The 22,447-nt window shown below is 35.6% G+C and overlaps 1 protein-coding gene across 4 annotated transcripts in view; it reads left to right on the top strand.

Annotated features, from left to right (window-relative positions):
* Positions 1-2,691: 2,691 nt before the first annotated feature.
* LOC149561820 (uncharacterized) overlaps positions 2,692-22,447 on the top strand; it is a 90,691-nt gene continuing 70,935 nt past the window's right edge. For 3 of the 4 annotated variants that reach the window (XM_089825359.1, XM_089825358.1, XM_089825360.1), the window contains exons 1-2: positions 2,692-3,082; positions 16,137-16,236. In XM_089825359.1, the coding sequence (XP_089681485.1) occupies positions 2,844-3,082; positions 16,137-16,236 (339 nt within the window). In that variant the 5' untranslated portion in view covers positions 2,692-2,843. The remainder of the gene's footprint in view (positions 3,083-16,136; positions 16,237-22,447) is intronic. The other variant, XM_089825362.1, reaches the window with a different exon arrangement.

Here is a 22,447-nt window from a genome sequence, read left to right as displayed (position 1 = left end):
CTTTGTCTTCGTTGAAATATTCATGTCCAACCTCAACAAAAAGTCTTTCCATCACTTTGTTACTGGGAATGCCAATTTTTTTGACATGACCTTTCTATCGACCATTTAGATTTTTGTCTCAACAAGATCACAAAATTTCGCATATGTGACCACTAATTCAGGGCATTGCATAGTAAAGGGAAATGTTCTTGCATATATCAAACCACTTTGGAGAAGCTACTACTCCCAAGGCTTCAAATCCTTGTGTTTTTAATACTCCAAGAACTTGTAAAAATCTCTGTGTTTTGTCTTGGTATCCTTCACCTTTGATAACTGGCTTTGAATTACAAATTGCATGTCAAGGAGAAAGCTTGAGCAAGTAGTGTACTAGAGGTGTTAAAGAGTGATGTTCAACAATCCACCACCCAAATGATATATTGATTTTGATGGGACATGAACTAAATGAGCCATCATAATTCTTCTTGGAAAATACACACATCTCATACCAAGATGCATGTAGAAAAATAAAGGGCCGATGTGATAAAGTGAAGATGCCTATGTAGAGTTACAGTAAGGATTGGAGCTCATCAATCACTTGGTCACCCTTAAACCTAAACTCATAACAAGTGATTGAGGTTTTCAGACTTCCTATACCTCTGACTGAGCGACCAATGATACACACACACATTGAAAGATCAAAAACTTAAAGAATATCATAACTTTGCAACAACCTTGCAAGAAATCAAACAAGACCGATAATTGGAGATGAGCCTTAAAACCATGACAATTCGCCAAACCTTTTGAGTGGGGCCTTTAAAAGGATACAAAAAGAAAGTGCAATCAACAAATCTTCTTACCATAATTGTTTTTTATATTGCATCATAGTCATACTCTATCCTACGTATGGTCTTTCACATCCATATTATCAATTTAAAGCTTATTTGTATAGGCTCCATTGTAACCACGTACTAGTTCATTTATATAAGCTCCATTGCAACCCTATCTTAGATTCCTAGTTAAAATAGTCCTTCATATATCCCTCACAATTTATTTCATATGTTCTAACTTCATGACCCTCTCTATCTTGTTGATAGTCTGAAATTGAACATTTGGGACATGCGTATTTAATTGCAAAAATATCTCATGATGTGTTTTGTTTTAGTCTTATGTGCATTTTTTTTTGAGAGAGATATATGACATCCACTAAAACTCTTTATTGTCGCTTTATTGATGTCTTCTTATAGAGTACATTATGTTTAATTATTTTTTATTAGGAAAATAGGTTTTGAAGGGACCTTGAAACCCTTTCTACAAAAGATGCTAAAGATATAACATTATGCCTAGAAATACATTGGGACAAAGACATACAAAGCCAACAAACGAGCAAAGCTAGCTACAAAAGGAAATCAAAACTAACAAAAGGAAAGCAAATGAAAAGACAACACCGAACCAAAAGACAAAAACAAAAGGGAACTATCCCATTTTCTCCATCATCTTAGCCACTTGCAGCTCTAGCTAGTCCATTTTGTCAGCAATGTCTTTCAACTGACTAATATTAGAAGGGGCCCTAACTTTCATTTTCCTTGTGCTAGCCTTGGTCCTCCTCCTAGTTCCTTCCTTGTTGTCAACAACACCACCCCGATCCTTAGCAACTGTAATGATGGACTTCTCTCCTAGACTGCCTTCAAACTTACTGATGAGAATTTTCATGTGTTCATTGGAGGCCTTGAGAATATTGCAGCTCTAGTTCGCAATATTCCGAAGGGTTTTTTCAATGCTATGCACTCTATTATCCAAATCTAGGACTTGGGCCTCGAGCCTGTAGAAAGTAGCCATATCAATTAAGGATCCCATGCAAGAGTGTCATGTGCAACATGATTGTTCCCTTCATTTCTCCTTTCCTTATATTCTTTAATACTCTTAATTTTTTCTATATCACACATGTTAAAGTGAGGTTAAAATATAGAGACAAAAAATACATGCTTCACACATTTCATCTTTTTGTTTTTGCACTTAGTTTTGTGCATGCCCTTTTAAACACGATTCTAAACAAATTTTGACCATTTGAAACCCCAGTTCATCCTTACAACCATGTTGCATGCCCAAAATACCAATCCACTTCATTTCTGTACATTCTCATATCTTAATTTTTGACTGTTTTCTAATTTTTAATGATAACACATGTACTGCTACCTTCTAGAATAAAACCATATCACTGTCCTCTACATTCAAATTTTTTCCTCCCACCTAAGCACTCCCTCCCTCTCATAGTCCTAACCCTAGTTTGATCATAATGGACAAACCTAACAAAAGGTGTTTCAAATAGAAGAACTCACAAGAAATAAAGAAGGATTAAGGCATTATTGAAGGAATGCATGGACACCACTTAGGAATTTTGTAACTATATTAGGCTTGCAAAACTTCCATTAGAACTAGGTAGAAACTACTATTATTATACAAGTGAGATAGGTTATTGTAGACCTCAACAACGTGATCTTGTAGCAATTGACCATTCATCGATACCTTGCACATATGATTAAAGTAAATAATCTTGTTTAAATCATAGGTAAATAAGCATTAAGCTTAAAGCTTATTTTCCATTATTAGACATCTACATATGCCTAATTTTTTTGGTTGAACAAAATGACTTAGAAATGTCTAAGGTGTATTACTACCATTACTATTATACATATTCTTATCATTGCATTCACAACAACAACAACGTATCTCGTGTGAGGCCCTCCGCGTTCAACATCCTCAAACTAACCATGGTCCCTCGGCAAAATATCTAATTCAAAATTAAATTTAATGGCGCATAAAACCTCCACCCAGAAGTCTTGTCATTCAATAACCAGGAAACGAAGATGCTAGTTATAGAGCGTGGGTTTTGTTCTCCATCCAGGCTTCCTGCTGTTGCCCACTTTGCAATCCGGACAAATACAGCAACACCCACCACTTCAAGATATGTCCATCCTTGCCAAAAGTGGAGCAGTGGAAGATATACAACAATTTCACAACGCAAGCTCAGGGCAACTGCCTTGAGCATAGGCAGCCATAAACCAAGGACAACAAGAAAGATAACTATGGCATGGCAAGACAGCACGTATGTTTCTTTCTCTGTCATCTTTAATGCTGAAATCGGATCCAAATTGGATGTATACTTAATTCAGGAAACATCCTGTAACTATTTCAGATATATATTAGCTCAATTACTTCCTGTATAAGATCTGCATTGACAATTTTATGGGCTTTCAATGGACTCTGTGTAGCTTGGCGACAATGCACCAGGTCTGTTCTTTAATAATTGTACAATTGTTGGGAAATTGGTCCATTTCATGGTACTGTGAATTCCAATATTTGTTTTTTTCCTTGGTAGAAGTTTCTTTAAAGAAATAACTCAGTAGCTTATTATGGAAGGCTTATCATCTAGTGGGGCTTACATTAGTTTCGTAGCTAGGATGATAACCTCTGCCTATCTTGGCACCTTTTTTTATGATGCGAGCCGCTGATGGGATTGGGAAAACGGTCATGGGAAGTTCGCAGAGGCACGGTTGGTGTGCTTTTATCATTCACAGAGCGGGGGCGTTGCTACTAGGATTAGTTATAATCCCTTTGAAAGTGTATGTGTTTCTTGCTCGATAATCCAGTAACCAGTTTAAATCTTTTGCTTGACCATTGAGATCAGGTTCTTATGAGGCATTTGATCCCTGATCTTTACAATCTAAATTAAAAACAAAACTTATTTGAATGAGCATGTTCAGCAGTGCAAATTTCTGTTCTGTAGCTCAAAACCTCCATATTAAACTTATGCTAGTGAACGATCCAACGAAGCAAGCAGGCTTCCTGTGTAAGAGAACAAATGCAATAGGGCATTGAGATTACTCCAGGAAGTTCGATGCAAGATACTTAGGCTACCAGAGTGAATAGCTTGCCTAGAACTTGCAGCCAAATTTTATACAGCGACAGGACTGCGATAATTATATTTTTAAAAAATGAGCTAAATAATGGAAATCGATTTAGAAAGTATGTTGAATCAACAATTTGATGCACATGAACTGCATTTTTGTCAGTTCTGTCCCTCTATAGTTTCTGCAAAACTATTAAAGAAAAATTGTAATACCTTGCATCCAATTTCATTATTACATTGCCCGATTTTAGCTCTCTTTATTACTTGCCTAGCCCGTTTTAGAACCTACATATTGAAAACTAGAAAATAAAAAACATTGTTTTGATTAGTTGTTTTTAGCAGTCATGTACATTAGGAAGTGGCTATTTAATTCAGATTTCAGATCAAATATAGAATCATAGACAGAAATTTCTGATTGTTATTATGATAAAAAATGATTAGAAAATATTCCAAAATCTTCAGAAAAGCCTATGTCTGACTTTCCCTAATTTTAATGCGATATAGACAAGAAAAGACAGATTTTGGCTCAAGAATACCTCAGATTTATTTCTGCACTTCATCAAACCTAGCTGTCCAAAATGGCAAGCAATAGACTCCCAAAATGACTGTCAAACAGTCTGTTCTAGCTGCTCCTCGCAGCAGTCCCTAAAAAAATTCAGAAATGGACAATCTGCAGTACTGAATGTCCCCAGATCTGAGTCTCCAGTAGTGATATTGTCCTCAATTTGGCATCCAAACCTGATCAATACTTGCAGACTAGAATTAGCAATGTGCTAGGGTTTCACAAACTGGAGTTCTTCCACCAAAAAACACTCTTCTGACTGGAGAGAGCCCCCGTATCTCAACAAAATCAGGGATACTTAATGTTTTCAATCCTCAGGCCAAGATGCAGCAGCAACAATAGAAAACTTGATCACACAATGAGCTCTAAATGACCCTTACGGTGTTTTAAAGCACCTTTAAAAAAGATGAATCAATTTGCATCCTTAATATTCCACCTCTTAATCCAACGCTCTAAAATAAAGACCTAAAGTGTGCGCCAATGAAACTCTTTGAAGTGGAGGGACCACCTTGGCTTTTTGTTAAATGTTTTTATTAAGTCACCTAAGTACATAAAAGAGGGGATAACTTAAGTCCCTTGGCTAGGCATCACTTAAGTTTCTTAAAAAATATGTGCCTGACTTAAAATAACTTAAAAGCTTCATTTAAAAATAACTTAAGTTCACAAACTGCATAAAAAAACATGCACTAAACTAAAAATTAGAATTTAGAACAAACCAAGGACTTCATTTCTTCCCCAATGATGCTCTACACTCTCTTCCTCTTGGGTAATCCAAGAAAAGGATAACCAACTGCTGTTAGTTGTCTTGCTTTGAGCTAGGGACATATTAGTCTTCCCCCACCCAAAGAATGCTTGTCCTCAAGCATTTGAAGACTAGGATGTTAGAGTATCTCCTCTCCCTATCAAGTTGCATCCCCCGGAAGCAAATTTTTCCATTTGATATATTCAGAAATAACCTTTCTCCTCAACCTTTTCCACTTGTTTCTGGTATAAGTACCAATTTTCCCTCTTCATTCATGGGAGGTAGCTTTGTGGAGTGTCACATGCTGTCCAAGTGCCTTTTTGAGGCATGATACATGAAATACATTGTGAATCTTGTTGGTACATGGCAGCTTCATCTCATATACTATCTTAGCAATACTCTTAGTCACCTTGAATGGTCCATAAATTCGGGGTTTAAGCTTTTCGGCCTTGTTTGTTCCCCAAACCGCAGATTGGAATCCTAGGAGTCTTGCCAACTCGATGCTGGGATGACCAACCAGTTATGGCCAACTTGACAAGACCGATCAATTTGATCCGAGTCTTCTCCACTTCTAGCTCTGCAAAGCCAATGCGGGTGCACCTGATCCTGAACTAATCACTCGAATCCAAGATCCTTATAGCAGATTGGTTAGAACACGAATATATTGAAAGCTTCCAAATGACAAGAATTATAGAAAGCTTTTAACTTGCAAATTATGAATTGAGAATAATAAATGAATATATGAATGTTTTTTAAAATAAGAATAAGTATAGATTAGTGCAACAAATGAATATATTAATTCTTCAAAGAAAACATATGAAACAATTGCCAGCATATGGAATATGAATTATGGATAATATAAAGACTAGTGTCGAAATAAAGGGTAATAGAGTCAGTGTTATAAGTTTAAAATGTACAACTTTATAAAATTCTATGCACATCAATTATAAGCAATTTAGTAATGAAGATGCGATGAATCAAATATATGGATGCAATTTTAAAATAGTCTGGAATGTATTTTGACTCCTGTGGTTTGGAGATAAACCAGGGGACCATTTTGTTTCAGAAAGGGAAAGATTAACCCGTTTGTTGTATGTTGTTCAATAGCAGAGCTCCCTTTCGAGTATGGTTCAAAGTTCTATAATGGTTTGTATGATCAATTTACTTAATTAGGTGAGAATGATCGAAATCCTCAAAACAATATTGTGACGTCTTCATCGCCATAATTGGAGGCATATTCAGTATATTTAAATTTTTTTTTATGACTTTGGAAGGGCACTCAAATGGATTAAACATTGTTGCATCTTCCATAGGGATATCTGTATCAGCTGAAGAATCATCCATGGCTGCCCTAGGTCTTTTTCTTTGTCTTGACATTTGAGTTTCTTGCATGGCAACTTCCTTGCTATCATTTCTCCCCTCACCTTCACTGCTGCACATGTTTTGAGATTTTGTAATGTATTATATTGCTGCAAGTAATGGGAAAACACATATTTCAGTGCTTCATTCAACATGCCCTTTCTATGTGATGAAAAAGAATTGAAAAATGACGACAAATAACAATAAAGTTTGAGTCAAACAAAAAGAAAACAAAATACATACCTGGAATGAAGAAGAAATGAAGGCAAAACCTCCTCTTGCACCTCCAAAATGCACTCATCCCTTGTTGCTGCTGTTTTTTTCTTCCTCTTCACAACTAGCAAATAACTCCAAATGAAGAAAAGACTAGAGCCTTTTGTATTTTAAAGCCAAAATAGGGTTTGATTTTTTTATTAGACTCCAAATAAAGAACAATTTTAATGCCTTTTCTTTAACTGCTGCTGTTCTGGAAAAAAGGGGATGGGAATGTGTATCAGGGATGGTCGAGGGACGAGAATGCAGTCCTCGGTACGAAATTTTGTACCCTCATTTCTTGCTCAAATTGAAATCGTGTTTCGGGGACAGTACCAAAATTTTCTAATTTGAATGATAAAAAACATTACCTGCGTCCCCGTTTCATACCCGGTATGGGTATGAGGCAAAAAAGCTAGGGGACGCATCCCAGTGGAACACAGGTTGAAGCCCAAATAGCATATTCTAATATTAGAGCTTGGAAAAGAGGTCAAGTACAAATATCAAGTAAGTTTAGAAGAATATAAACCCCATTGGATGAAGTTGAGTGCAAGTCTTGGGTGAAGTTGTCTTAGGGAATTCCCCATTAAATTTGTTTGAATGTTGTTCTATAATGAACTTGGGAGAATTAAAAGTTGTTGGAATCAGCTAAAGGGTGGCGTCAGGGGGGGGGGGTTAGTGTTCTACAATTTTTAATTGTCTATATTTGATTATGGAACCATAGTTCAATAGTAATGAAAAGTAATCAACTTAAAAAAATGCACATAACCATAACATATTGACACCATGATTTTTATTGCGGAAATATTGTTAAGGGAAAAACCATGGTGGGGATGAGCCCACAAAATTACCTTGTTAAAAGTAACACCTTGTTAAGGGATTTGGTACAAAAGGTATGCACTTGCATAAAAGCTTACATCTTAGAGATCACTTCTCAAAGTACATGACAAAAGCCACACTACCTTGTACAAACAAGGTTTATCATCAAGGAATAAACTAAAGAACAACATCAAACATGCAAGTACAGTTCTAGTTTGATATCATAACAAATCTCGGCCTTATTGTCTTCCCATACTCTGTCAATTGAACGTTTGCACAATCAACATCATTATCTATCATGACATTGTTAGCATGAATGCTGATGATATTACATTGGGGGAGTATTCTAAGCATAGGAGATTATTGACATGTTGCATTCATGACTGTGTTTGTCAATGATGTCAACATAGCATGGTTTCTGTAAAGACTTGCTGAGTAGTAGATAAAGATCTTGATGGTACGGACAATGGTTTGATTGTCTGGTGATGCGTTGTTATGGACATGTTCGGCACAGTGTCTTGATGACGTGGTCAAGTACTCAGAGTTCGAGTCGAAGATGTACGGAAGATGTACTTGATTTACAGAGAGCAGTTCAAAGATAGAGTATTGGGAAAGTAGTTCTTGATGTTTGTTGGCTATCTTACATCTGAGATGTAATGAAGAGATGAGTAGTTAGGCAGTGACAGAGGATAGTCAACTGATGACATCAGCGAGTGCACAAGCCCTAGTATCGCATGTGTGAAGTTTTGTATACACTGTGAGCCGATAGTGCTATTGTAATTGTAATTAATTAATTATCTTATTATAATTAATTGGGAAAGCCTCAAGGCCGACTCAAGGAGTTATTATGAAGATATGGTATAAAGGAAAGATGTTTTCCTTGATTGTAATATGTATTCATGTATTGTGATCATTGTATGAAGTGCGAAGTGCGAAAAGGAGCAGAGTGCTTACTGAATGCGAGTAAGCAATCCAAGGGATTATTGGATGTGAGATTTGTGATCTGGTTACAAGATTAGAAGGGGCAGAGGTTCGGTTGATAGGACAGAGAAAGAGGAAGAAACAGTACATTACAATTCTATTATTTTGCAAGGAATAATACAAAGATCATTTGGACAGTGGGTTCATTGGTCTTGCCCTTGAAGCTATTTGGGCAGTGGGTCCAACTATCTTCCACAACTCCTAACAGGGACTCATATGTACTGAATGTATTCATAGACTCTTAACAGGGTCCATCCTCTAACAAGGAATATTTATATTAGTACATCATCTTGTGGGTACCATCCCCACCAAAGTTTTCCCTCTGATCAAGGGTATCCCTAGTTAACATATCTAGTGTTATTGTGTATGAGTATCTTGTTGTTGTTTCAGTTTATATTACTCATATGGTTAAGTTTGTTTAAGGTTGATAATTGTGATAATAGTTCATGGTTATGGGGAGAGCCATCTCCCCCCTAAAAGTCGCGTCTCGGAGACCTCGACACGTTTCAGAGACTTTTCGAGTCTCCGGAGACCTCAAAAAATGTTGGAGACTTCATGATGGAGTCTCCTGAAGTCTCCCAGTTTCCTAATCCAAAAAGTGAAGTCTCCCTGAAGTCTCTTGATAAAATATAAATGCAAAATATAATATTAAATAATTTTATATATTTTAGCCCTCATTCTAATGTTTTTAATGAAAAATTAAGACTAATGAGATACGATATTGTGATTATGCGAGTTTTAAAATATTTGACTCTATATTAATGTGACATTACTATTATTATTTACTTTAGTCTTTTAGTTTTACAGTATTACTATTTTCAAATTTTGTATTTAGCATTAGACTCTTTAAACTATTAAAAAAATTTCCGTCTCCAATTAACCCTGTCTCCTATTTTTGAAAAATTGCCGTATCGATACGAGTACTAGTATTGGAGACCTCGAAGTCTCCCTGTCTTCCGGTGACCTTGTAATAGTTGGATAACTGATTCACCACCCCTCCCCCCCCTCTCAGTTATATCAGTGGACTATATATTCTAATAGACATTATCATTACCAATGCACATACACCTAGATCATCGAATGTGTATTGGGGATGGTTGAGGGACATGAATGCAGTTCCTGGTAGAAAATTCTGTACCCCCGTTTCTTGCTCAGTTGGAAATCGCGTTTTAGGGACTATTGATATTTTCTAATTCGAAATGTCAAAGGGTACAGAAAAAAATTGTGTTCGCATCCCCGTTTTGTAGCCGGTATGGGTACGAGGCAAAAAAGCCAGGGACGTGTCCCTGTGGAACACAAGAAATCATTGAAACTTTGACTGAAAATCAGTAACCAACTAGGGTGGATCTTTCACCTCCTAAATTAGATAAATTGTAGTGGGATTTCGTCCTTAATAATCCTAAGAAGAACTCTCTAGATTCATTTAATTTTATCATATGTGAAATTTCAGAATGAGAGAGTGAGAGTCCGAGTCCCAATATATAGACATGGGAGAAATTATGGAAAGTTCAAACATTTGAATATAATATTCCACCATAAAAAGGCTCCCATATAACTTTAAACAGAACTTGTCTCCTATAGCTAGGTGTCTTGATTGGAGACACTTATCGAAATATTTATTCACTAAATATTAATTTCCATCATCTTTGAGGAACTCACTAAGACACTAGAAACATAGAATTGAACATGTGGAGACAACTTAATTATGAAAAATGATGCCAACACGAGCACATACTGTAAATTACAATGTGTTTTGAGAACCAAAGAGAACATAGGCCAAAAAACTCCAAACCATCAATGCTAAGCAAGCACTTACAATAAATAACAGCTTTTTGTAACCAAAAGGAGCAAACTCATGAAAACACAGCAAGATTGATGCTTGATGAGCATTAATTATAAATAAGGATCGTTGTTGAAACCCATTGAAACTGAGAATTGAGCTAACCAAGTACATTTGAACTCTCCCACCATATCATGAAACATATGGGAAATCTTGAAAATTGGCCTACTCTCAGAACAAGATGGCATAAAAATGGGGACAAAAAATTGTTCCTGCGACCTTTTCTCCTTCAATTTTTTTAGAATATGGAGACTCCATCCAAGCATTGCTTACTAACATTTGTTTGAAAAAAGGAATTGTAGAAAAATACTTCGCAAATTGAGGAAGTGTGTGGCTAGTCATATCACCCTTGCTCACGTAAGCTCCTCGTCACTCAGATGATCTTTTATCAAAGGAGGACCCATGTATTGTTGTAGATAAATTTGGTAACTTTTCTAGCATCTTTAGTCACATTTTGTCTCGTTGAAATTTCTTAATGTCCTCTAGCATCCAAGAAATATGCAATGCAAGGAGTCCAAAAGATATAGTGGGAACGATATTAAGTTTCTTGGTGGCTACATATGATGTTGCTGTTAAAGTTTGTAGCTGTGATAGAGATCTTTATCTGGATATTATTACCGTTATTGTCATCTTTAGCTGAAAATGACACTTAAATTTAATTTGTAACATTAAATGTAAATGACATGTGTCATTCTCGTGCATTGAGGCATGAATATTCAAAGAGATATTTTATTATAGGAGTTATGAGAATCTCAAGAGACCTTCGGTTATAATGTGAAGAGTCTCTCCTATTGTTATATATATCGCATTAAGCGATAGGCATTAAACACTTGAACATTTTCATTTTCAATAAAGATAATTTTGTGTTGTGTAGCTGGGTTTTTCCCTTCATTCTCAAAGGGTTTTCCCAAGATATTTTTGGTGTTCTTTGTTTTAGTTTTGTCTCTTTTATTGCTGGTTATTTTTATAAATTTCTGGGCTTTAGTTTTAACATGTTATTAGAGCCTAGTTTGATATCAGCAATAAGAAGAAATGTTGAGTTCTTTTGCTTGTTTTTTGCATCATATTTTATCCTTCAAATGATGTTTGTTTTGGAATCTATTTGTTATCATTGATTATTCTTTGTTTGCTTCAAGAAACCTACGACACTTATTTATAATAGGTTTAGGCGAACGGGCACTGTTGTTTGAAGGACGATTGGCTCACTTTTGCTGATTCCTTCATGTTTGTTTATGATTTCAGCTTTGATTTTCTTTTATGTTCTAGACGTAGGCTTTACTCTAGATTTGACGACAGAAGTGTCATGTAAGCTTTTTAGTGAGGTTAGGCAGACCGTGTATTTTAGTTCCATGGCTTTGGTGATTTTTTTAACTTGCAATTTGATGTTATATATACAGATCTCGACCTCTTTGATTCATATATCTGCTTTTGTGATTAATGGTTTTTGTTACAGATATCTTCTTCTATAATTAATGGTTTCTCCATGTCCAGGCCGACGGAGTGATAAACTAGATGTGCTAAAGAGGGATTTAGAGAAAGTTTAATGGAATTAAGCTGGTGATTTTAGTCTTTCGTAAACTTGCTCTAACAAGGGGCTTGTGAGATTTTTGCCTCTGAGGGGTTAGCTTGACCAGATGAAGAGGAAGTGATGTGTAAATTATCTTTTTCATTGACGAGGCAATGGAAGACTATTAAAGCCCACTCTGGAGAGATTAACGGCTGATGGAGGTGACATACATTCCAAGGAGAAGCCAACCAGAATTTAGCAGGTTTTGGGTGCTTAGAATCCTAGGTTCCATTACAATTATAGTTGTGGTGCAAGGTGGATGCATCAAGATGTAGTTTTCTTTAGTTGGAGTGTTAAACACCCATCGTTGAAGCATGATGGGTTGCAAGTTTTCGGGGTGGATTGTGCGTTTAGCAGAGGGACTTAAGGCAGATCGCGAGGAATTGCTATGACTGGTTTTAGTGTTCACGTTTAATTAGAACGCGGTGGCCAGTTTTTATGGTCGCATTTTGTTGGAGATCGAAGTGGGCCCTTAACATGAGAGGTTTTCTGGGGATGGAAATAGATTTCAAGGCATTCTTGTTTGGGAGTGGAAACAAGGTGTTAAAATATGAATGGTCAGAGTTCAAATAGAAAGCTGGCTAAGATTAGATTTGTTTGTGGAGCCCAGGAAATTGGAGCTGGCAAAGAGATGGATCTCTTTTGGACAGATGATCAAAATTTTTGTAAGACTACAGATGTTATGAGTGGCTGTGCAAGACAAAGGGAAAGAAGGAAAATCTTCTTGAACTGTTAAGGAAAGTTCTTGGAAATTAAGTATGCAGCTGGAGTTGGACCAAGATGCCACTATTGTTAGTCGGTTCTTTCCAAGTGTTTCTGATTATTGCATGTGATGCTCATAATATTTAGACAACGAAAGATAAGTCTTTTGTTTTATTGAATCTTATTTCATTATTGGAAATAATATAGAGCATTGATCTCTATTTTTTTATGAGTTATTTCATTGTAGGATGCATTGAGATGATGCAGATTGCAGGAGGATGTTGTTTAGTAAATGATACATATTTGTGTTTAGATATGAATTTCATTATCAATAAATTGATATTTTATCTCTCATCATTGTAGGATGCATTGAGATGATGCAGACTGCAAGAGGATGTTGTTTAGTAAATGATACATATTTGTGTTTATATATGAATTTCATTATCAATAAATTATCATTGCAGGATGTAACAACAAAAGCTATAGACCTTGCTTAATTAAGAAGATCTTAGCTTCAGAGGGAGGCTTAATAATTAAGAGGGAGTGCTTATAGAATTCTCTCCATTATCATATATGCTTGTGATGCTTGTGGTATTTGTAAAATTTGAGACTTAAATGGAACTAAGTCTTGTTTTATCTATTTCTACTCTTGTGTGAATAAATGAGATTGTAAGATCAGCTATGATAACTCTTTCACTATGCAATAGTGAACATCATGTTGAGAGAGTCCATGATGTCATTACGTTGAGAGATTCCATGATGGGTTGGATGTCATGTTGAGAGATTCCGTGATAGTTCACGTTGAGAGAATCCGTGAACAAAGGCTTAGTTGTGAGTCTTGCAAATCTTTTTATGTTGAGTGATTCCATGAATATGATTGATTGTTACAGAGTTTATGATTCATTGTTACAGGTGTTCATGTTGAGTAACTCCATGAATTATGTTTTATCAGAATTTATCATTGACATTTTTTGTTGCAGCTTTGTGTGACTGTTCAGCCAAAGATCTCTCTCTTGCTAAGAGGGAGTGTTAAATTTTGTAGCTGCGATAGAAATCTTTATCTGGACATTATTACCGTTATTGTCATCTTCAGCTGAAAATGACACTTAAATTTAATTTGTAACATTAAATGCAAATGACATGTGTCATTCTCATGCATTGAGGCATGAATATTCGAAGAGTCATATTTTATTATAGGAGTTATGAGAATCTCAAGAGACCTTCGGTTATAATGTGAAGAGTCTCTCCTATTGTTATATATATCGCATTAAGCGATAGGCATTGAACACTCGAACATTTTCATTTTCAATAAAGATAATTTTGTGTTGTGTGGCTGGGTTTTTCCCTTCATTCTCGAAGGGTTTTTCCAGGATATTTCTGGTGTTCTTTGTTTTAGTTTTGTCTCTTTTATTGCTGTTTATTTTTATAAATTTCTGGGCTTTAGTTTTAAGTTGCATGGTGCATGACAATTTTGATAACACTCTTGATGGCTACCTCTTAGTTCAACCTGTCCAAATATTCCACAGAGTCCCACCATTATGACTTCATGTGAGGTAGCTATGGATTAAAAGAATATCAATACACTACTTGGAACTGCTAGAAAGTTAAAAAGACTCCTATTCCAATCATTTGTCCATCCATTTGATAAGATTTTGTAGCCCTTTCGTTGCCATACTTTCTACCGATTATGAACTGCAAGACATTCACTTTTGGTGGATTTCTCTGGCGATTGTCCACTCAAATCCTTAGTTGATGTTACATTTGTGATGTTGAACTTATTGCTTGAGTGATTCGTGTGTTCATGTGTTTGAGTTAGTTCCTTCTTGTGTTTCAAGAATTATGTTGAAAAGATTGTTTCAACTTTGGTTCAGCTTGATAAGTATCCAAATGTCTTAGATCAGTCCCATTTTTCACTTTCTGTTTCACAACTCTTGGGTTATTTTTTGCCATATTTCTTACCGATTTATCTTCCTTGGTTTGCTTGCTTTCTTGAGTGTTTCAGGTGTTTCCTTGTTCTTGAATTGTTTTTGCTGTTTTAATATTTTTTACCAAGTAATCTCCATAGCTCACTTTTATCTGGTTTTGAATGTTTCCTCAATTTGTACAATTTGCTATTGTATACTCTCTTCAACAGAAATATCTTTAAACAGTATTTGCTCATGTGTTTCAAATTTTAATTGGAGATTATGTTGAGAGTGCTTAAGAGTGTTTTAAACTGGTTGATTTTCATTTTTTCTTATACAAAATAAATAGGAACGAAGCCTTCGTTTGTTGTTTGCTTAGTCACTGCTTTATTAATATAAATTTCATTTCAAACAGCTAGACTACAATTAATATTTCACCTCTAGAACTTTTACCTTTTATTTCATGGTTTCTTAGTCCATATTCCCTTTAGCCTGTTTTTTATTGGGATTAGTTTCAATTGTATGCACTTGTTACATCTACCTCCTTGTTATCTAATGACATTCTCAAGGTCTGATCAGCACCTTAGAGCTGGGATGATCCCCCAATTTTGTGACCAGGGTTTGCAGCTTTCAACCTGAAATAGTTGACCACCATCATTGTCAACTTTTTCTTCGATCTTCCTTATTTGATCACTTGATTGTTCCACAGTTTGATCCCTAATATAATTGCTAGGTTGTGGAAGAATGTTGGGGAATCAGAAGCTTGTGAGAAAAGACAATTTCTCTGTTAACAGACCCAACAGCAAGGCCAATAGGCTAATCCCCCCATAGAAAAGCCCTTGAGGATGATTTTGTGGTTTTCGGCTGTCTCAATCAATCCTTAGGAATTTGGTACACAAGGATTGCTCATGTAGTATTCCTTACAAAAAGTCTCCATATTCTCTACTTCAAAGCGCATGTTTTGGGGATGTCCTCTCAGCATTCTTATCTCTTAGGGGATATAGTCCTTGGGGTGTGTCCTTGTAGAACATAAATACATTCTTCTATTTTTATCATTTATTTTGCATCTGCTTATATATCATTAATTTCAAGGTAACAAATAAAATGTTCCTATAGAAGTAAACCATTGTAAAAAAGATGATTCCTATAAAAGTAAAACATTGTAAAATGTTACAGCAAAATGAACATTGTAAAAAAGTTGAGTTCTAAAGTTCATAATGATTTCCAAGTTACACTAAATGATACAGAACAATTGATTTAAGCAGTTTTGTAAACAATATCATTAGTAATAATTGCCAGAGATTCATATAGAGCTTATTGTCAACTTGTTTAAAGCCTCTAGGAAAGTTCTATATTGGCAAGTAGAATTTCATTAGATGGTGAACTCTTGGTGAGAAAAAAAATGGATGCTTCTAAAACCCATAATCATGTCGTACTTTTGGAAATCATAGCATGTAGATGATAGAAAATGATGACTCCATGACTTGACTTTGATTTTATACAACCGAGAATTTCACTGCAGGGTTCGTGCAGAAGTTGATGTCCCGCTTTCGGTGGCCTGGGAATTATGGTCTGACAGGGAAGGCTTGAATCGTTGGATGCCCTGGATTGCTTCCATTAAGGTATTGAGAGTTATCTTCTTTGTATAATATTTATCCCATCTTTTGTTTCTGTTCAGTTGAGGTGAGCTTAAAACTATTGCTAATAGGTTTTTTTTAATGTGGGACAAATGAAAAGAAAGGAGCAAGAATAGTTATAAAACTAAAATTTGTATAGATAAATCTGGTTTTAACCTTTTCGACTACAAGACAATCCATATTCCACATACACCTGTGTGTGCACTTCCAACTTCGTGTGATATGTGATGAATGATTTCACCCTATACATGGATGAAAAACTTGAAGAAGGGTTCCACAAACAAATTCCACCGACAATGGACATTTCAAATGATTGAAAAACTCTTGAGCTGTAAGTTAAACAATGAAGAAGTCCACTTTTTGTGATTCTAAGTGTGTTCTGTTGTGATCAAGCATACGTGCATTCATTGGTGCTCTCAGAATTTAATGCAGTGTTGGTGGTTACTAAAAAATATAAGTTCTGTTAGGAATTTAAGTGACATGTCACGATGAGGATTAATTTTGCAGTTGAGTTGAGAGCCGATTTTAGATAAAAAGGTATTGAATGACTTTTTGGTTGAAGTCTATTGAGTCCAATCCATATTTTAAGTAACATTTCTCCTTTTTTAACCTTTCCTAAATTTACTACAGAATAAAGGAGGACTGTCTTTGACACTACTCTAAATGGACATTATAACTTGTAGTATGTGTAGGTTATAGTATAATGTTTCTTTTAATTTTTTTTTTTCTTGCACACTTCATGTTTGAAATCTTCCTTGTACATGAACCAGACCAAAATGTTCTGGTAGGTATATAAAAGGAGCCACTTGTACCCCTTGTTTGCAAACAAAGAAAACCCTATGCTGTGAGCTATATTTGATCCCCAGAACCAAATCTTGGATATTGCACCTTTTGTTTTGTCTTCCCCTATTTTGATCTCAAATGCTTCACCCTCTTCATTTTCAGTGCCAGTTTGAGTAAGGGGTTCCTACCCTAGGCTGTTGATCGGGTCCAGAGATGGATGTCCTTGCTGGTTTCTACCTTGTTAGTGATGCATTTTTCGTTGATCTCAGATTGGTTTGGACAAGTGAGTGTCAACACACTTAAGTCATTTACTTAGTTCATGCCGAACTAGTAATACATGCCGAGCATAACATATAATATTAGACCATGCCGAGTTGTAATGAGTGCCGATTCACTCAAGCACCGAGTAGATAGACCATGCCAAGTGATTTAGGAGCCGGGTAAACAGTGTATGCCGAGCAATGCAGGTGCCGAGTCAGAACATAATTATAGTGTATGCCGAGCATTAAAGACTTTATATGCCGAGTGACACAAATTGGACATATTTGTTTGTAAGGGCACAAACAACTACGTAAACTGTTTTTCAGCCGACCTAAGGATAGATTTTGATTTTTTGGAGATAAGGACGAATCTATATGCAGATTCTCTATGCAATTACATGCATCCAATAAAAAAATGGGAAGGTTTAAGTGCCAATATGGATGAATTTCAGCCGTAGATTCATACCTAACCCTAAGTCTCCTAGTCTTCTTAAGGAGGACGAAACCCTAAACTTCTTATGAGTGTGTAAGGAATTGAAGGAGGAGAATAGAGAAGTTTGCATGCGCAAACAAGAGCATTCATGGAGACTTAGAAGTTATGAAGAAGGAATGAATTGCAGAATTAGTTAGAGAAGAAAAAAGGATAGAGAGAAGGATACAACATTGGGACATCTGATTGTGAAGGATCAAATTGGACATTGTGTAGAGGTGATTTGTTATCAGGCAAGCAAGTGCCAATCGCAAGATCTATGCTGAGACATTTTAGCAGGTGATTTTAGTCAAATCTCTTAACAGACTAGTCCTAGCAGGCTGTATGAAATCCTTTAACAGGGTGCTTACTTAATTGTGAGTTGAAGTCCTCTAACAAGGCACACTTATAATAGGGTGTTGAAATCCTCTAACAAGGTGGGACTTAACAGTCTTTGTAAGCCTTTAACAGGGCAGGCCTTTCATAGGGCAGACCATGATTCATGGTCAAAACATTGTAACCTTAATTGGATACACTTTACAACTGCAGTAGTGAAGATTTGTGGGTGTCATCCCCACCCTAGTTTTACCTTCTCACTTGGTTTTTGGGTGATCATATTAGGTATTATGTGTTATTGCTTACACGTTTACATGATTTAGATGTATGTGCTTTACATGTTATTTCAATTTGTCTATTGAATGCATGAGATGGATGTGTGATGAAAGTTTTATGGGTTCATGTTTTAACTGCTGATTCACCCCCCTCTTCCCCCCCCCCTCTCAGAAGTTTACTCTTTCTACTTGTAATTCCAACAATTGGTATCAGAGCTTTGTTCTCTGAAAGAGAAGCTTTGCAGCTTTGAGGAAAGATCTTGAAATGGAAGTCTACAAGTTGGGAAAGACCATTGAAAATCAGGAGATTGAAATACATCTTATACTACATCAACTGAATGAAGCTAGAGATGCTTTGAAGAGTTCCTTGAAGAGAAGGAAAGAAATTACTACTGCGGAGAATGACACACAATACAAAGAGATTGACACCACTAAGCTATGTGCAGATGGAGACTCAAATGAATTTGATGTAACAGTTGTAGATCTGATGGAAAAGAACAAAATCCAAGCAGAGGAAATCAAAAATCTCAAGTTAGAGCAAGAATCACAAGCCATACTGGTATGTGAAGTGGTTGAACAAAAGAAGAAAGCCATGGAAGACAAAGCCATGATTGAAGAAGACAAAAGAGTCTTAGCCAACAGATTGGAAGAGAAGTCAATAGAGCTAACCAAGATTTCCAACATGCAATTGGATACCCTAAGTCAAATGATGAATGCCAACTATGAACTGAATGTCAAGAACATTGAGATAACTATATTGAAGTTGCAAAATGAACAACTGCAGAATGACCTAAAGAGAAAAGGAATTTGCTAAAAGTTTCAACAAACCAAATGAAGCTATCAAATGCTTTGAGCAACTACTGAAATCCCCTAGATCTAACAATGATACATCTTGACTGGGATACACAGGCACTGAAGGAGAGCCATCTAAAAGTGCTGAAGAAAGGAACAACAAAGGTAAGAATTCCAAACCTACTTGTCATAATTGTGGTAAGAAAGGACATACTGCTAATGTGTGCTGTAACATCCAGTTTCCCGGGTCTAAATTAACATCTATCATACTCAAGAATATAGTTATTACTTCGTTTCATAGGAAGACAGTTATATCGTTCATGTTCATGTTAAAATCAATTAGACAAAATTTCTTAACTAAAAACTTGAAATACCATCAAATGAAATTACTATAGAAATTGAAAACCACATACCTCAGAAAATTGAGATCAAAATCAAACTAGGGATACTTTTGCAACCACCTGGGTTAGTCCACAAATACACTATAACAATTTCACATGACGACTATCATCTAAAAACCGCTATCTCAAAATAAAAATAAAATACCACTATATTTAAAATTAGGGCATCACATACTACTTTATCAATTAGGGCATCATTTACCATCGATTCATTTTGAGCTTCTGATATTGCCATATCACTTAGGGCTTCCTCTACCACGGATTCAATTAGGGTTTTCACTAGCACTGATTCAAATAGGGTTTTTGCTACCATAGATTCAATTTAGGGCTTCCGATACCACTTATTCGAATTAGGGCTTCCGTTACCACTAATTCAAATAGGGCTTCTGATATTGTTGTATCATTTAGGGTTCCCGCTATCACTTAATCAATTAGGGCTTCAGATTCCTTTCCTTCCGATTATTTCACTGTGACAGTAACTCAAGATTAGAAAATATACTTATATTCGTTATTCATATAAATGAAAAACAATCCATAAATCTATTTCTTGCATCTAGGTGTAAAATAACGGTAACAATGAAATAACTCAATTTAATCTTACCTCCTAAATAAAAGTGATAATACCTGTTTCCGGTAAACAATCAACTACATAGCACGACTGACATCTTGGGGGGAGGTGAAACATTGCCAGGGGCTTAACCACCCAACCTCGGTCCACAACTTATCCCCACACGATCTCTAACGAGAAACGCCCTTCCTACTTGGAATTGGCAGGGATCATCTTGCCATCCACTGGGCATTCTGGTATGCAACACACCATATGACTTGGGAACATGAGGTCACAATAACAAGAATATGCATGAGCTATTAATTTATTCATATTAAAAATGATAAACGTTGTTATGTCATATTTGATACTGATTCATATTATTACAGATTCCTCTCTTTCACCTCATCACCCTTTTTCTTGGGTACACAGCCGGGTGAATCCCAGGTGTTAGGAATTCTCTGAACAATCGGTTCGATCAATTATACATGCATCCAACATTTCACATGTTCTTTAAAGATTTCAAAATTGAATGTTTAGTTAATTAATTTAATCATAACAGATTTCTCTTCCGCGTTCTTGCAGATTAACTCCACCTCTTCACCATTTTATGGCTTCTTTGCTAGTGAATTCCTCGGTGTTAATAGTATTCTAAATTTGTTCGGAAAATTGTGATAGCATATAGGTTTTAAACACTACTATTTGAATTCATAAATGATGTATTCTCAAGGATACTCGAAGATTGATCTCTTCTGCACATTAGGAAACTAAAAACTAGTATATATTTTGTTCTCAATTATTATGCCTGGCCGTCTAAGGATGGATATCCAATCAGTAAGGAAAAGAATTGGAACATATTTGATTCATTCTCTGACCTATCATTATGTACTGACTGTAAATAGATATAATACTCAATGAAAAACAAATCAAGAATTACAATAATTTACCTGGTGTTGGAAATCATTTAAACAACTCTACATAACATGACGATAACAAAAACTGATGCACTCATATGCAAAAAACATGGGACAATAAAAATTAGCATTGTACTGTCATGAACTATCATTAAAGGTAAACGTACAAAGCAGAGCACAAACTTTTGGTACAACAATGAGAAAAGAGAGTAAAGAAAGACTAAACAAGCATCAGATTGGACTTAGCAAGATTCACGTGAAATGTTTGTGTAGACTCTATACACCTCCTCACCATTTCAGGCTACTATGCCGGTGATTCCCAGGTGCTCACGAGTTTATATCCACTATATTGCTTAACACCTCTTCACCTATATTGGCATCATTGCCTGGTGAATTCCTTGGTGTTTGGATTTTAATCTCATCTCTGTATGGGCATATCGAATGAATTAAATTCAGATCAGAGTTAATTGTTATCATTGCAATCCCATCCTTTATGCACATGGTTGACACTCTAGTAAAAATAAATATTATCAGGTAGATATTGGATAGATTAACTAGAATCTTCTCATAACCATCTCGATTTCAGACTGAAAAATAAGTGGCTTCAGTATTGAATATAATACAATAGATACACAATTGGAATGGAAATAAATATATATTGGTTCAAAGTTCAGTTGGTTCCATTGTATAATCAATATGTGGCTGACAGCAAAAAAGGAAGAAGAAAAATTGTGAAACACAAACGTAAATATTAAAATCAGTTAGGTTCTTTAATTCTTGATTATCATTATTGTTTCGTCTCCCATATCCATAGTTGATACAATTTCATGGTTTAAGAATAACAAAGACAAGAAAACAGACTCGAAGTATTCCAACTGGAAAACTATATAAAAGCATACTCCATTCAGTCTGTATTAAACTTGGCAACAATATTTAGTTTTTTTATAAAACACAATGAATCTAGCAGAACACTGACTGGCAAGCATTATGAATAAAACATTAAATGGATTCCATACATGATTTGGTGGAACTTAGTATGTCTTACGTGACTCCACAGTTTGTTCCTTGCTTTTCGTGGCTGGAATGATAGACTTTGTCCTTCCTTGCACTGATCTCGCGGAATAAGGAAGCCGTAAAGGTGAAATGGAAAATGGGGAAACAAGTTAATGAAGTCGGTAATTATATTCAGGTTCTCCTTCCTTTGTTCAAACGTATATGCAAAGATAAAATAAAAAGGTTGGAAAAAGATTGAAAAACAATTCGAATTGCCGAAATATTAATCGTTTAATCAAGCCAAATATCTAAAGCAAGGATATTTAAAAGAAAGAATAAAGTTGGAAGATAATAATTCCATTATTATTAAAATTCAAATCTTATTATATTTTAATTATTATTATAATCTTATATTTATAAATGTAC

The sequence above is a fragment of the Cupressus sempervirens genome, chromosome 4, assembly GCF_028749045.1.
Source record: "Cupressus sempervirens isolate cs-2001-9-10 chromosome 4, ASM2874904v1, whole genome shotgun sequence".
NCBI classification, from domain to species: Eukaryota; Viridiplantae; Streptophyta; class Pinopsida; order Cupressales; family Cupressaceae; genus Cupressus; species Cupressus sempervirens.
The sequence above is the reverse complement of the archived record's forward strand: the minus strand, read 5'-3'. Positions and strand labels throughout refer to the sequence as shown.